Genomic DNA, 15,330 nt, shown 5'->3' on the forward strand with positions numbered 1-15,330 from the left:
AACTCTGTGACGTTTCGTTCTGACCCCTAAGATAATGTAGCAAACTAGCAGGATATTAGTCCGACAGTACAATGTAAATTATTTAGCTCAGGCTAGTTGCATGCCAGAGATGACACTTTAGATTTGAAAATCTGTGAATTGTTTTTTTTGATGTACTATATCCTCATTGCTCCCAAATATTCTGTGTGGTAGAACTTAGTGTGTGTTATAGGCAGAACAAGTGATGTCCTGTGACTTTCTGTACTGACTGCATTTAGCACAATTTACTTTCCAAGTAACAGTTTTGCAGAAAGAATCCCAGGAGCAGTGAAAATGCAGGTTTCACAGTAGACCTAAGTGATAACAAGTCACTTGTTTTAGCTATAGAGTCTGTCCCTGACCTAAAATAAAATGCGGTATAGACAGTACCACTGCAGCTAAGCAAAAGTCACAGTGAAGATTTCTGAGCAAGCTGTGTGATCCCTTCAAAGGTGAAATCAGATGTTTCTCCCAGTGCTGCAGTTGCTTTATATTTCTTTGGTGGTTCATGGATACATAGGCCCTAAATCTACACAGGGTTTCTCCCAATCTCCCTAGCCCCCAGGTAAACGGTGTAAGTGGCTAAGAGCAACCGTTTACGCCATTTTCCTGCGGGTTCCACAGTCACCCGTTGAAATTATAGTGGGAGACTGGGAGATCTCCCGTGAAATTTCAGGGCCACATCATATTCGATAATATTACATTTATCATGTGCACTAAATCTGGGGCTTTATTTAACAAATGCCTGTGCCGTGGTGTCAGAATTTCATGAAAAGCAACAGAAGTTTCTCAACACAATTATTTTTAAAAAGTCAATCTTTGCACTGCTTTAAGAATGAACAATACAACAAAGAAATGAACCTGTAGGCATCATAGGGGTAACTTTCCAGCTTCACACTCCCGGTGGGGACCTTTCCTGAAATTCCACCGTTTGCTGCCCACAGTTCTTTGACCATTATTTTAAACAGTCACAAAATCGTGCTACACTGTGATCCGAAATTCCATACATGCTTTCATTGGACGAGGCTCCCTGCCAGGCTGGAAAATTACCCCTTATATACAAAACACTAATTTATTATAATTAGAACGTGCATTCATGGCAGCCTGAATGTTACCATTTAATAGAAAATAAGATACTAAAAATTATGTAACATAATATATTTCAGTTAAAAAGGAGGGGGCTGAGTGGTGCAGTGGCTTAGCACGGTGTCCTTTCACCTGACACTGGGTTCAAATCCACCCCAGGTTGATGGAATGAGAGTCTCCTTTCTTTGCTACCTGTAAGGGTCCTATGTGAAATGAATTTTAGGTAGTCTCAATTCAGTCATCAGTGGGTCAAGTCCACAGCTCAAAACCTCAAGCTGACAATCTCGCTCAGAGAAGCCGTAGGAAACAGCAGATGTGGGATGTGAAACAATTCACATTGCTGCAGCCTTGTCCTCAACATTCTCTTCCTCGTCGTCATCATACTCCACCAGAAAGAATTTTCTTCCCTCCTGCTCCTTTTCCTCCTCCTCCTTTTCATCGTCTTTCCCCACCAGCATTGTGATGGTTCTGCAGGAAAAGAGGGCATAAGTTAAGAATGGGTGAGCTAACCCCCTTGGGATTAAGGAGATCAAGAAGGGTGTGGAAACCTCTGGCTATCTGCTGCTCCACAGGAATGCCATGCGCTTGTCTAGGTGTGCAGCCCACTAACCTGCCACCTGCACCATCTATCTCGCCATCTCCCACAGCTAGAGCAGAGTGCCTCCCCCACAACTTCATGGCCTGCTCCTCATCAGGGGTCAGCTCTCTAAGATCTGGAATGGCCTCTCCAATTCTTTGCATTTCACGGGCATTGTGTGCAAGTTTCTGCTGTAACACGATTGTGGGAATTAGGGGACGGCTAGCATTTGAGTGATGTCCCCAGGTGGCATCAGATAGCTGACCCTGTTAAAGTTTTAATATTCTTTAACATTCTTTCTGCAAGTGATTGCAGTTTTGGGAAATTGTGGTACTTATTGTAAGATCCCGAGTTAGTGCCCCCCATAACCACAGTGCAGTGTGAAGAGTTAGTTGTGCAGCCATCAATGCTAGAGGATGAACAGTGTGTTGGTGCTTAGGGTGCCCAAGCAAGAAAAGTGACAGCGGCCAATGTGTTACCTTGCCTACCCTCATCACGTCATTGAACTTTTCCCCCTGCTGGTCTGTAGCTTTGGGGGTGAGAGGTGGCATTCCTTCCCTCCACATGGCATACAATATATTTTTTCTGAGCTTTCTCTCGCTCTGTCCGCTACATTTCATCCAGGAGTATCTGAAGGTTGGTATCATTTAAATTGTGTGTTTATCTTTCCTGCTCCTTTCAATGCTCTGTTCCCTTCTTTCAATGCTTCTGCCAGGTCCTCCATTTGAAGACACGCTTTAAGTGCCACCAAATCTCAAATGAGCCATCTATTACAGATATCTGATAGTTACCCCAGTTTTGCAAACCATTCACTATTTCCCTGCTGCTCCCCCAGCTTGATGCTGCAATCTTCACCCATTCTAGGCACAGTGCTCCTGTAATCACACTCAGCCAATGGCAGTGGCTATGCAAATGAGCTGACCCTGCGATTTACGGTGGGGTCAGCGCTGGAAAGTATCGTCGAGACACAACACGGGCGTAAATAACCCAGTGGATATTCAGGACAATTGTGTTCGCTGATATTGTGGGAAAAGGCCAGACATTCCACAGTGCTGACCAGGTTAAAATTGTACTTCCTGTGAACTATGAAAAGCAGTGTCTCTCACTATCTGAGGTTTGTTTAAGAGGTAACGACCATTCTTTACAGGGTGTACCAGGCAATAAATCCCAAGGATGCCGGGCCACTCTGTCCATACTGAGCACCTATTCCATTTGTGTTATTGCACACTGCACAGGTAGACATTGTGGCTGTTAAAAGAGACCGTGGATTGAGTTGCTTTTGTGTACTTTGTGTGCCTTGTAGGTGATTGGGTTATGATGACCCCGTAGCACAATATGTTGGAGTTCCAAATGGCCACAATGTGGAGCAGTAGGATGCGTTATTAATCTCACCTATGCCGTTGCTGGGAGTCGCACAGCAGTCGCCAAGCACTTCCCCACAAGAAGGGAAAGTTGCCCTGGCCCTTACTGCACCCTGCTCCCCGCCCATGCGTGGGTTACAGAAGAGCATTATTAGGTGTCCTGTTCATCCTCCCAATGGGCATGATATGTCGACAAAAACTTAAAGATGGGAAGTGGAAAAAAAGACCATACATAAAGCATTTTTAAAAAGCACTATGATAAGAAGATCTGCATAAGCTGATTAATGATTTGTGTGGTATATAATTAACAATTTTCTTAACAAGAATCAAATTCTAGGAAAACAGAAAGAAACCCATGTCAGACAGTGGCAAATGTTTCAAAATACCTTATAATTTATGAATAAAAATATACAACACACGAGTAGGAAATCTAAACAAAAAGGAAATGAAGAAATTACATTTTCAGTAACAGAAATTGTTGCACATATTCCTGAGAAGTAAGGGCCAATTTATAGGTTATAGATGTAGCAGACACTCATTTTGACCCCAGTTTAACACTCATAATGCATCTGGTCTCACTCAAAACAATTGCATTGTATTTGGAAAAACGTTACTATAGCAACTTTCAAAAGGGAATTGGATAAATACTTGAAGGGGAAAAATGTGCAGGGCTGTGGGGTAGGAGCAGGGGAGTGGGACTAATTGGATAGCTCTTCCAAAGAGCTGGCACAGGCACAATGAGCCTAATGGCCTCCTTCTGTGCTGTATCATTTTATGATTCTATTAATAGTTTGTATCTTCCTTTGTGAGATTTATGCTGAATCTAATACTTTAATCCTAAATATATTCCATGAGTCAAGCTTTATCTGTCTCTGCATTGTCCAATCTTTAGATCTCTGTCTGACCTTCATTGTATCTTTTTTCCTTTTAAGCTGCCTCACCTCGCATTCAAAGGAGCACAACACAGTCTGCTGAATCGGTAGTTTCTTCTCCATCAAACAGTCCACACCACATTGTGTCCTGGCAGAGTGGGTGAGTCATGCAGTCTGGGGACAAAGCTTATTGTCTTTGTACAAATCAAACCTTTCACTCATAGCACACGAAACTGTACAGACCCAGATTCCTAAAGAACAGTTTGAACAGCAATTTGATCCACAAAAGAAATCTGTCCTAGTCTAACATTATCACATCGAAGGTGTTCTGGTTAGCAGACTTTTTTTTACAGTTTCCTAACTTGACAGTAGAGCTGACAAATGAGCAGATGGATGCACAGCAACAGCTCTCCCAGAATACCTTACATAAGTAATGACAGTTGCCATTGGGGGTAAAGTTTACACATTGCTTAACATTTATTTTCCTCCTATTTAATTGTATGGTGAGCAGGTAAGACTTCTGGATTATTAGCCATTCCATTGTGAGTTGAGAAAGTTACATTTGTGTAGTGCTCTTTGACAGAATTAAATGCTCGAAGTAAAAACAGAAAACACTGGAAATGTGCAGCAGGTCCATTAGTGTTTGAAAGAAAAAGGCATCCAAATGTACAGCTGGTAAATCAAGCCTGTTCTAAACAGTCATGATTCAACTAAGCATCAGTGTCTCCTCCCACTTGTTGTTTTTCACCTCTCCCAGGAAATTACATGACAAGATTTTTTTGAAATCCTAAATCAACTCGGGGGAAAAAAATCTGTGATATTCTTCTCCGACCCCCAAAGGCGATCAAAACAAGTTCCAGGAGATCACAATAACCATGAGGTACACACCCAAGGTCCCACCTACCTTTTGGCAGGTTAAAAGTCAGATGGGACCATTCATCAGAAATGTTAGCCTTGATTTCCCTTTCATATACTGACTTACCTACTGTACGTTTCCAGTATTTTCTGGTTTTATGTCAAGTTTCCAGCATTTGTGTTTTTTTCATCTCCAGGATTTAAACACCTCTCCACTTCCGCTACTCTATTTCCTCTGTTCTCCTGCAGTTCCTAAAGGCTCTTAAATAAATAGCACATTTTAAAAAAATCTTCTGTGTATGAAAGGAGTAAAATAACTTTTAAATAGTGCTCTGTATAGCACAGCTACATTGGAATTTTATTTTGGGGACAATTTAAATTTGATCTTTATTTGAAATTACAAAATTCAACTTTTTTAGATTATATATTGTTTCAAATTCCAATGAAGAAAAATTGCCTTTTTAAATAAAATGTTTATTACATTTAAGCATTTTATTTCACATTGTTACAGCCATTCTTCAGCCAGATAAAAACACGTTGTTGCCTTTTTCCAATCGCAGATTAAAATGCTACTCATTAATCTTTTCTGGATAGTAATGTGATTTTGGAATGACCATGTTTGATTTATCCCCAATTTGCTCCATGTGCTGCTGTACACCATCCCAGGCCATATAAGTACTTGGGCAACATACTCTTGGGTTTCTGTCTGTGCTGTTCTGTAATGGGTCAGTAAGGAGCACAAAAGAGGCGCCTGGAATGACGCCTTCACTTCCCTTGTGGGTATGCGTCCGGGTTAATTTTGACTTTGTGCAATAGTGTAAAACGGGTGATAGCGAATCGGTAGCCCATTTTACATCTCTCCCGAGTTTTACTTCAATGGATATAAAACAGGCTACAAATCCACTATCACCCATTTTATGCTATGGCACAAAGTTAAAATCTATCCTCATTGTCCTGAACCATGGTCTCACCATGTGATACCAGGTCATGCTTTATGTGATTCCATTAAAGTTGGTGTAGTGTTTCAGTGACCAAGCCTTAATTTAAATAGCATCATTCAAATGTCTGCTTATGTGTAGATTGTGAATACAAAAATTACTTTTCCAGGGAAAGAATTTCTACAAAACAAAATTGTTCAAAATTTTGATTTTAACAGATCTGACTTAGTTTAAATCAAATCAACCTCATAAGAAATCAACCATTCTGATAATAATCAATAAGCATCAGAATTGGGGGTGCAAAATGTAAGGGAAATGTTACAGCACATTGTATTTTGTATCAAATAATCTTTTTGTAGTATATGTGTTCACTGTTCAGTGTCTTAAAACCTTGCATGGAAGAACCAGAATGTGAAAAGTCTGACTATAATGTAACACTAAAGTAGTTTCAGTATTACAGTCCTAATTCTTTCTCATTTTAACAATAAAAAAATTAAATCACCAGCAAGTTTCTTACTAATTTTCTAATCACAAATTCTAACTAACATTTTCCTCACTTTCTTCTTTTTACTAATATTCAATCTTATCTGCTCCTCTTTTCACCTACTCTCCTGTAGAGATACAACAGAAAACAGCACACCTCATGATGAACAGACCCAATCGCCAACTCACCAAAGCCCTGTAAAATAGAGGTATAGTAATAATCAGTTACGTGGTATGACACCCCTCACTTCGTATACTCTCTGTCTCTGTGCTAAGTAACCGTTTGTAGTTTGGTTGTGGTATTCTTAGTTTCGTTTTTATTACCAAAAAAACTTTATTGAAACTCAAACCATAAAACTGAGGCAGCAATCCAATGTTTTATTTCATTAGAAACTTTGGGGGTAATTTTAAACTAACCCGCCCGTCTTGAAACTGACGGGATTGGGTGTAACGCTGGTTTTATACCCCGCCCGATTTTACCCTCCATTGAAGTCAATAGGGAGTAATATTGGTCGGGGTATAAAACTAGCCTTCCACCCAATCCCGTGAGTTTCCCACCCGGCGTGTTAGGTTTCATGAGTAAATGCATTGTGTGGTGTAGCATTATGTTATATAGACCAGAAGATCCCAACTTCATTTCCTGGTTTGTGCTAAGTTTATCTATTGACTTCTGTTCAGCAGTTGGGGTGTTACAGTTTGCTCAGGGTTGTCTTGCTCCCGATTGCTCTCCAATTATTCTTGCTTGAATGTGGGCATGTGTGCACATTGATCTGAACAGTAATGCCCTCTGTGGTACTCACTGTCTGAAGTCAAACCAATTGGGAAAATACTAGTGACTGTCCTTAACCCAACAAGAGTCAGCGCCTTTAGAAAACAAAGGAGAAAACTGAAACAATTTTTTTTTTAAATGCATTGAAAACATTAAAGGGTTGGACTAATTTGTTTTTCACAGATAAAAGTCAAATGCTTTCCACTAAATCTCAGTGGATGATGAAAAGACAGAATTAATCCCTTTGAAAAGCATTATGAACTTTGGCTTACCATCTTTATATGGCTCTTAATATTCAGCTGGTGAATTGTGTGCTTTATTTTATAACAATATACTGAGGAGATTTTATAGATTGTTGTTTATGCAGTTAAAATGTTGCCTTGATATAGAGAGTCTTCTCCCTCTCATTAACATTGAAAACTTGGCATGCCCCCATGTGTTATACAAAGGACCATAAAGGTTTGACCTTGATGAAGTCTAAATGAAGTGTTTGTTCTGCTGTTAAAAATTGGTTGTGCCTGTTGCTCTGACAGAACACTGATAGTGAAACTATTGCGGCAATGTGAAGTATTTCCAATCGCAACTGATGAAAAGTTGGCACACTTCAAATGCGTTTGTGCACAAAGACTCAATCTGAGGGAGCTCAGTCACCTCTTGCCATTGTGGAACTGAGTTTAATGTCACAAGCCGTACATAAGAATTTTGCAAATTCTTTGCTTACCTACCAGTTGAAATTTATAACTCGTCATTTCTCTACTTAGGAGGAAGGAAAAATAATGTATTGATTTCAACTCAACTGTAAAAACAATCCCAGGAAGATTTCTCTTTTTTTGTTACTTTATTAAACAAGGTGCTTTGTGCTTGAAATTACCAAATTTCAATTGATACCCGTTTCTCATCTAACTCAGTGACAACTGATATGGGTTAGCCGCACTCTGAGGGATCAGTAGATTACCGCAGAAAACTTGGCTAGATTTACAATGTTCCAGATGTTTTATAAGATGGAACTTATAGGATTTCAAAGTTGCTAGTCAGCATAGCTTAGAGGTTAGGGTCAAGTTTTTAGGCTACCTGACACTTAAACCTGCCAACCTCAACTGTGATGGGTTTTGTCAGTTCTCTGCTTGGGACTGAGTTCTCTCACCTTGTGAGAATGAATATTTTGAAACTCGCCCTCACAACTAGCTCAGCAGCAGTGGTCTTAGAGAAATAAGACCTGGGATTTGGGCCTGCCTTGCTTTCCCAGTAGAAGGTGGCTGTGCATGTCATGGATTTGCAGTAAACAATTCTTAATTTTTTTTCCTCCATAGTTTGTCCAAAACATGAGACTGTCAAACGATGTTACCATGGTCAGCCTACTGTTGGTTGCCCCTAAAGAATCCTGACCTGGTTTGTTCAGTAGCATCACAAGTAGTGGACTATGATTTGTTACTTTGCACTGAAAATAAGAATTTACCAAATAGTAAATGATGACATTGATTGACTTTAGTCTTTTCTCTTTGTAGGCCCTACCAGGACACTTGCTACATGGACTCCCCCCTCTATTCAGAATTAGCAGATGTCCAGTGGTACGGAAGTGACAATGCCAAGCCTGGAACTCTAGTCTGACACCTGACCTCAGATCAAAGTACAAACGTCGACATCATTCAGTGATCACCTCACTGTCCCTTGTCACTGCCTTACTCTACGCACAGTCATTAACCAGCAACTTCAGCTCCATGCACTTTCACAAAAGAAAACAATGAGCAAAGTCAAAATGAAGCTTAATTAAAGTACCACAGACTGTGCTGTCACTCAGGTAACCACTGGTCAATAATAATAAGGTCTTTATAAATAAAATCAGAAACTCATTTTAAACTGTGAATCATATACACCAGACCTCCTGTGCTTGAAGCCTGTGTGTATGATTTTGTTTTATTCCCTTGTGGAAAATAATACTGACAGTGTACTAATAAAGTAGTACTTCAGAATTTAATAGAGCATTATGTTTACTTGAATATTACCAAAGACCAACTTAAAGCTGAAGGGAAAGAATTGGATGGGTGTTGTCCATTGGTTACCTGATAAATAATAAGTTGCCAATTTCTTGTTTCATTAATGATTCTGGCAGATAGCAATAGATGCTGTGAAAGATATAAAAGATGCATTCTTCACCTTAAGAAATGCCAGAGTGTGGGAAAGATTGTTTTCCTATAATAAAGCAACACTATTTTGAAATATATTTATGGATGGCTTGTATGGAGGCTGTATGAACTGTCATTGATCAACAGAATTGTGGCCTAGTAGCTCATAATATATAGAGTTGATTGAATCAGAAATAAGTGGAAGAAAAGCACACAATTAACATAATCTGCATATTTCTGGATTGGAGAAAAATTGGTATTATGGTACAATACCAGGTTTCAAAGCAGCTCGACGATCATATATTCTCTTCAAGGGCTTTAGCTGATTTATGGGACAAGACCTTGGAGAGCTGTCAACCCTTAGAAGGCCTCACAAATTTTTTAAAAATATTTTCCCATGAAGTACTCATCAGAAATAATTTAGTGGCTGGAAAAACTGGCATGTAAAAGTCCATGTATCACAGACTTCTCAGCAAGGTGACTGTTGGAGCGGGACTGTGATCTTGCCAAAAAAAAGCTCTTTTTTTTCTGCTTCTGAATATTCGATGGTTTCCTGTTTGAGTGGACGGGAGGGGGGAGGGGAGACAGCGACAAGGAGGCCAGCAAAGAAAGGCCTAGAGTAAGCTGAAGCAGAACCATTGTGTGTGGTCCATGAACAAGAATGGACTGCTTCAGCAAGCTGCAGAAAACCAGACACCACTGTTTGTCTTTGTGAGAGGACCAGGAAGGATTCATGTTGAGTTAAAAGAGAGGCTAACATTTGCAGACGCTACCATACACTTATTGTGAGGTGGATTTTTCTAATTACAGTTTCAGTTACCATTGTGGAAAATGTTAAAATTCCAATATGTTTTATAAATCAGTATTAGTTTTAGTTTGGACATAGCAAACCACATTCAGGTGCTACCCAACATACAGTTACCACTAGAATAGTTGTAGGGTTTTACATCTATAAATGTCAATAGTTTTATTACAAGTTGTGTAAATTAAAGCAATGTAGTTAAAATAAATTCAGTAGATTGCTCCCTGAAAATGGCTGTAGAATCTAAAAGAGCATGTAAAATGTCTTTTTTTCCCCCTCCCTCTGGTTTCTGTTCAATTTTAATCAAAGAAGACTATGTATGGTGTAGAAAATGCAGAATTGTGAAATTCTGCTATTAATTTATTCTTTTTGTATTAAGAATTTGTATAGTACCTTTACATTTTGCAGAACAGTGTTGTCAACAATTCCTAAATGAAGCATTTTCAAGATAATGAATTTGGTGGTTCTTGAAATTAACAAAATAAATTATTACTGAATGTTACAAGAATTTGGCTGTGGTATTTGTCTTGATAAACAGACTTGTAGAATATGCAAGTTAGCTGCAAGTGTCAGCTTGGCTCAGTGGTAGCACTTTCGCCTCAATCAAAAGTGAGTTCAAGCAGCACCAAGGGAGCACTACCTTATCAGATGCGCCATCTTTCTGATGAGACATTAAAATTAAGCCCCATCTGCCTGTTCAGGTGGACTTAAAAAAAAGTCCTATTCGAAGAAGTGCCAGGAAGTTCTTCCAGTGTCCTGTCCAACATTTATCCCTTGAACAACACCAGCAAGACATATTAATAGGTCATTTATGTCATTGTTGTCTTTGGGACCTTGCTTTAGGAAAATTGGCTGCTGTATTTGCCTACATAACAACTGCGACTACACATCAAAAGTAATTCATTGGCTGAGAAGCACATTGGAACCTCCTGAGGATGTGAAAGGTGCTATATAAATGCAAGTTCTTTCTTTCCCAGTCATACCACCATGAGGAGATAGTGATTCTGCAGACAGAAATAGCATGGATCATGTACCTCTTAGCTGCTGATTTAAAAGCTTCACTGGTAAAGATCTGGGACCAGATCATCATCGCACCTGAAAACAGTTCATAGCAAGAGGGGTGGGTGAGGGAGAAAATACTTTTTCAAAAATAAACTTGTGTTACTGTGAAGATAAACTCTGATTATGAGCAAAGATTTACCACATCTTTCTCATCTTTATTAGTTTTGTTTGAAGGAGAGACAGCATTGATATGAGTAAAATACTGACCACTGAGACTTAGATTGGAGGCCTCACGAGTGATTTGTAAGATTCAAGCACCTTACCAAAGTGTTGTGATTTGACCGATCTTGTTTGGAAAGACTAAAACAGTGAGAGTTACACAGTTGTCATGTGTAAGAAACACGTGAAATTATCAATCACTCAAACATCACTGGATCTAATTATTTAGGAATGACAGTAGTCAAAGAATTGTCTGCAATATAAATTTTTAGCTTTACTTCTGCTCCTGGGAATCGAATCTGGCACTGCCAGTAAGTCAGCTTCACACAGCTTTTCACTTTACAAAGAATTTGGAAATGAAAGTTTTAAAAGGTTAACAAATGTTGCAGACTTGCAGCTGTGATGGTTCTGGAAGTTATCGGTCATATATAATTAATAACATACCAATACTTCAGCTTCACTGTGTATTGCTGTCAACAAAAGGCCATTTGAAATCAATTTTCGTAGTAGATTCTACTTTCCCATTGCATTCTGTAACCTTTATTTCCCGAACTAGAGAGCAACACACATCCTGAGCCTGTGGTTACAAATCAGTGTTAATGAAAAGTGCAAAATTATGATGGAGGAATATTATCAACAACTATTGTGATAAATGTTTCACCTTTGCTCCCCAGCTAAATTCATCGAATGTATAAAACTATAAACATAATAAAACAATTGCACTGATGGGCAAACCTACCAGTAAACATCCAACTTGAACAAGAGGGCAGCATTGATAACATTTCTGTAACTAAGTACTAATTCACTCAATCAGTCGACAAATATTCATTGCATAAGATGACTTGCCCCGTTACCCGTTTATTATCTTTCGATGCATTAAAATTCAGGAAGTTAAACTGCAATCTTCAGATCAGCATATTTAAAACAAGAAGTCTATGTTTGTACACAAATGGGAGATGGTGCAAATGATACCATGAGTGGCATTTTGTACATCTGGTTCACAATCTGAGCAAAACAGCCTCCTCCCCCCCTCCCACCCACAATACACAAATATCAGCTGGATGTGGGTTCAATATCCAAACTGAATATTAGAGAAATATATTATCCTTACACTTACACACCAATTTGTAAATTGCAAACAGAGAAATTGATAACTTAAGTATTTGGTAACCAGAAAAATGGAGATTGGGCTCCTCACCAGGAGAGCTAAGCTTGACTGACCTTTAATGTTGACTGTCCTTTTAGGACTAACTTTGTCAGTATTGGCTGTCTAATTCACAGGAAAGTGAAAGAAAAATTGTCCCACTTCTTACACTCTTCAAACAAGGATCAAGGAACAATCTTGACTCTGCCTACTGGTGCTGACTGAAGGCAGCTTGGATAAGGTACCTGAATTTGGGCAGGGCTACAGGAGAGTCAATGGAAAATCTTTGGATAATTTTGCAAACTACCTCAAGTGACTGTAATCTTAACAAACTATACCTAAACACAAGTTGCATAGAGAACTTATTTGTTAGAGAACTAGAGTCATTGATTAAAATAGAAAGTAGTGATATAACAGCAATAACTGAAACATAGCTGCAGTTGGGTCAGGATTTTCAATTAAATATACCTGGATAATTTCAGGAAGATTAAGGAAAGAAGAAAGAGGGGTAGTGGTATTAATTAGAGCATAAGAATTTAAATACAAAAGTAGTCCAAACAGAATAATTTGGATTGAGCTAGCCCCCTAAAGGTCTGGTGGATGATTCTCCTTTCCATCCTTTCCACAGTCAAGCCTATTTTGCTGCCCAGTGGAAACCATTAAAATACACTTCATCAAAATTTTATCAAAATGTGATGGAAGAAGACTGAAATAAGAAAATAAAACCAGATGATGTGGAGAAAAGCAATATCTCCAAATAAGAGCTTGATCGACATATCATTTTTGAAGTTATAAAAGACTCAACTGAGATCAGGATCATCCCTTCTGAAAATACCATAGTACCTCTGAGTTTAAGGCTATATTAAACTAAAGTATTTTTAATGCATTTCACCCACCCACAGTGGTGCCTAGTCCTAAATTCATAAAAGGTTCTTATGCCCACATTGCTGCCACCAATGGATTGTATTGTCTGGTCACAGGTGTGTATAGGGGAGGCCAAGTCTGACAAGGAACCAATATTCCCAATGAGTATTTCACCCTCCATCTGCAATGCATGGTGCTTCTTGACAAATGTACCTTTGTTGGACTGTAGTCTGTTATTTCACATGTTTTTACTTTTACTTTTCCTGTGCTTTGCAGAAAAAAAAAGACAAAATGGCAAGAACTATCCATCATATAACCTCTTTCCACACATACTATGCCTCTCAAAAGAAATAAGTAAATACTTTATTTCCTCCATGGTTTTGGTAATATCCATATGGTGTGCATACTCTCCGAGCAGAAAGCTGTGTAATGTGCACGTCACATCAAATCCCAATAAAACATTATTGATGGAAACAGCGACCACAGTCGCAAGCAATAAAAGCTTTATTACCGAGCAAAACTTAAAATAAACTGCCAACAGAATCTGAACTGTAGTCATGATTAGACAATCAATACCTAGTATACTGGACAAGATAAGTTTGCTTGGTGAACCAGGACCGGTTACTATTGTGACTGATGTTTGTTGGTTTATCAAATTATTTACTTACCCAAGAGTGTGCTATTGTTGCTTTTTGATGACGTTTAACTTTTAAAAGGCAAGCCCCTACTTTCCACTAAAGATAGAGAAACATCTTTGTAGTTACAACCACTTGATTGAAGCTAAATCCTACCTGGTTTTTTTTGCATTTTATGCAATTTATTAGAGGATTACTGAATGTGAGCACCAAGCCCCATGTGCTATTTTAAAATTCTCATCCTGGTTTTAAAATCCCTCCATGGCCTTGCTCCTCCCCATCTCTATAACCTCCTCCTGCCCCACAACCCTCCGAGATTGCTGCACTCCTCCAATTCTGGCCTCTTGCGCATCCCCGATTTTAATCACTTCACCATTGGCAGCTGTGCCTTCAGCTGCCTAGGCCCTAAGCTCTAGAATTCCCTCTCAAAACCCCTCTACCTCTCTCTTCTCCTTTAAGATGCTCCTTAAAACATATCTCTTTGACCCTCACCTGTCCTAATACCTCCTTATGTGGCTCGGTGTCAAATTATGTTTGATAACGCTCCTGTGAAACACCTTGGGATATTTTACTATGGTAAAGGTGCCATATAATTGCAAGTTGTTGTCGTTGCTAGGTTGCATTACAAATAACTGCCTGAGTAGATTGTAAATATTAAGAATATACAAGAAATCAAATTTTTTTGCAATATTGAATTTCTTATATTGTTAGCATTTAGAATCTACCAAGGCTGTTAGCACATGGATTTGATGCTCACACAGTGCTCTAACAAACACCAGAACATTCAAAAAAATAAACAGCCTGGATTGGATTTTGAGCGAGTGGCTACAACAAACTTACTCTACCTTCAATGGAAAGTGTGGAAGTTACCCATTAAACATTAAACTTCTCCTCAAAAGAGCAACAATAGCACACTGTTGGATAGGTGTTGAATCAATGATTTAATAAATTACCAAAAATTATACACAATGGCAGCTTTTGTTGGTTGCCAGTTCAGTGAAGGGGAGACAGATTACATATGAGTCGAATCCTGCAGTTGCCTCCCTCAACCTTTTTGTATCTTTAAGTATATTTATTTAGTTGTCAAGGATTTTATATTTGGTTAAGTTGAGGTACATTTTCATTCACACAAAGGTTGCGGATATCAGGATAATCAGCGGGGTATCTATGCTTACATGACAATGTAAGGGGGTGGGCATTTTCAACTGCCAGCCGCCCATTTCTTGCCTGAAAAGCAGGCGACTGGCAGAGGAAGATCTGATGGGAAACCTGGACACCCATGTGCCCACCGGATTCAATTTTCAAGCAAGTCTTTAAATGGGCGTAAAGCACTCCGGCCCAAAGCAAGATTATATGCAAATCGGAACCCAAAGGCAGTTGTAGAACCTTGATTGTAATTTTTATGGAGGAATAGGCGGAGCATGCAAAGTGCACGCTAGTCTCGTTTTTTCCAGGCATTGAGCAGCCTAACCAGCAGTGCTTAAAGGGACTGCTGAGAGAAGATATGTATTGCCTTTTTAATAAGATTTTTGTGCGGCTTGGAGGAGCATTCATGTCGGCGCCCCCTTGCCTCCCCTCCCCC

The 15,330-nt window shown here is 39.2% G+C and overlaps 1 protein-coding gene across 10 annotated transcripts in view; it reads left to right on the plus strand.

Annotated features, from left to right (window-relative positions):
• frmd4a (FERM domain containing 4A) overlaps positions 1-10,373 on the plus strand; it is a 521,753-nt gene extending 511,380 nt beyond the window's left edge. For 7 of the 10 annotated variants that reach the window (XM_068005053.1, XM_068005054.1, XM_068005051.1 and 4 more), the window contains 2 exons: positions 3,975-4,074; positions 8,465-10,373. In XM_068005053.1, the coding sequence (XP_067861154.1) occupies positions 3,975-4,074; positions 8,465-8,567 (203 nt within the window). In that variant the 3' untranslated portion in view covers positions 8,568-10,373. Of the gene's footprint in view, positions 1-3,974; positions 4,079-6,324; positions 6,400-8,464 lie in introns of those variants that run through there. The other 3 variants (XM_068005049.1, XM_068005056.1, XM_068005050.1) reach the window with 3 other exon arrangements.
• The last annotated feature ends 4,957 nt before the right edge of the window (positions 10,374-15,330 follow it).

Source organism: Heptranchias perlo, chromosome 24 (genome assembly GCF_035084215.1).
Source record: "Heptranchias perlo isolate sHepPer1 chromosome 24, sHepPer1.hap1, whole genome shotgun sequence".
NCBI lineage: Eukaryota > Metazoa > Chordata > Chondrichthyes > Hexanchiformes > Hexanchidae > Heptranchias > Heptranchias perlo.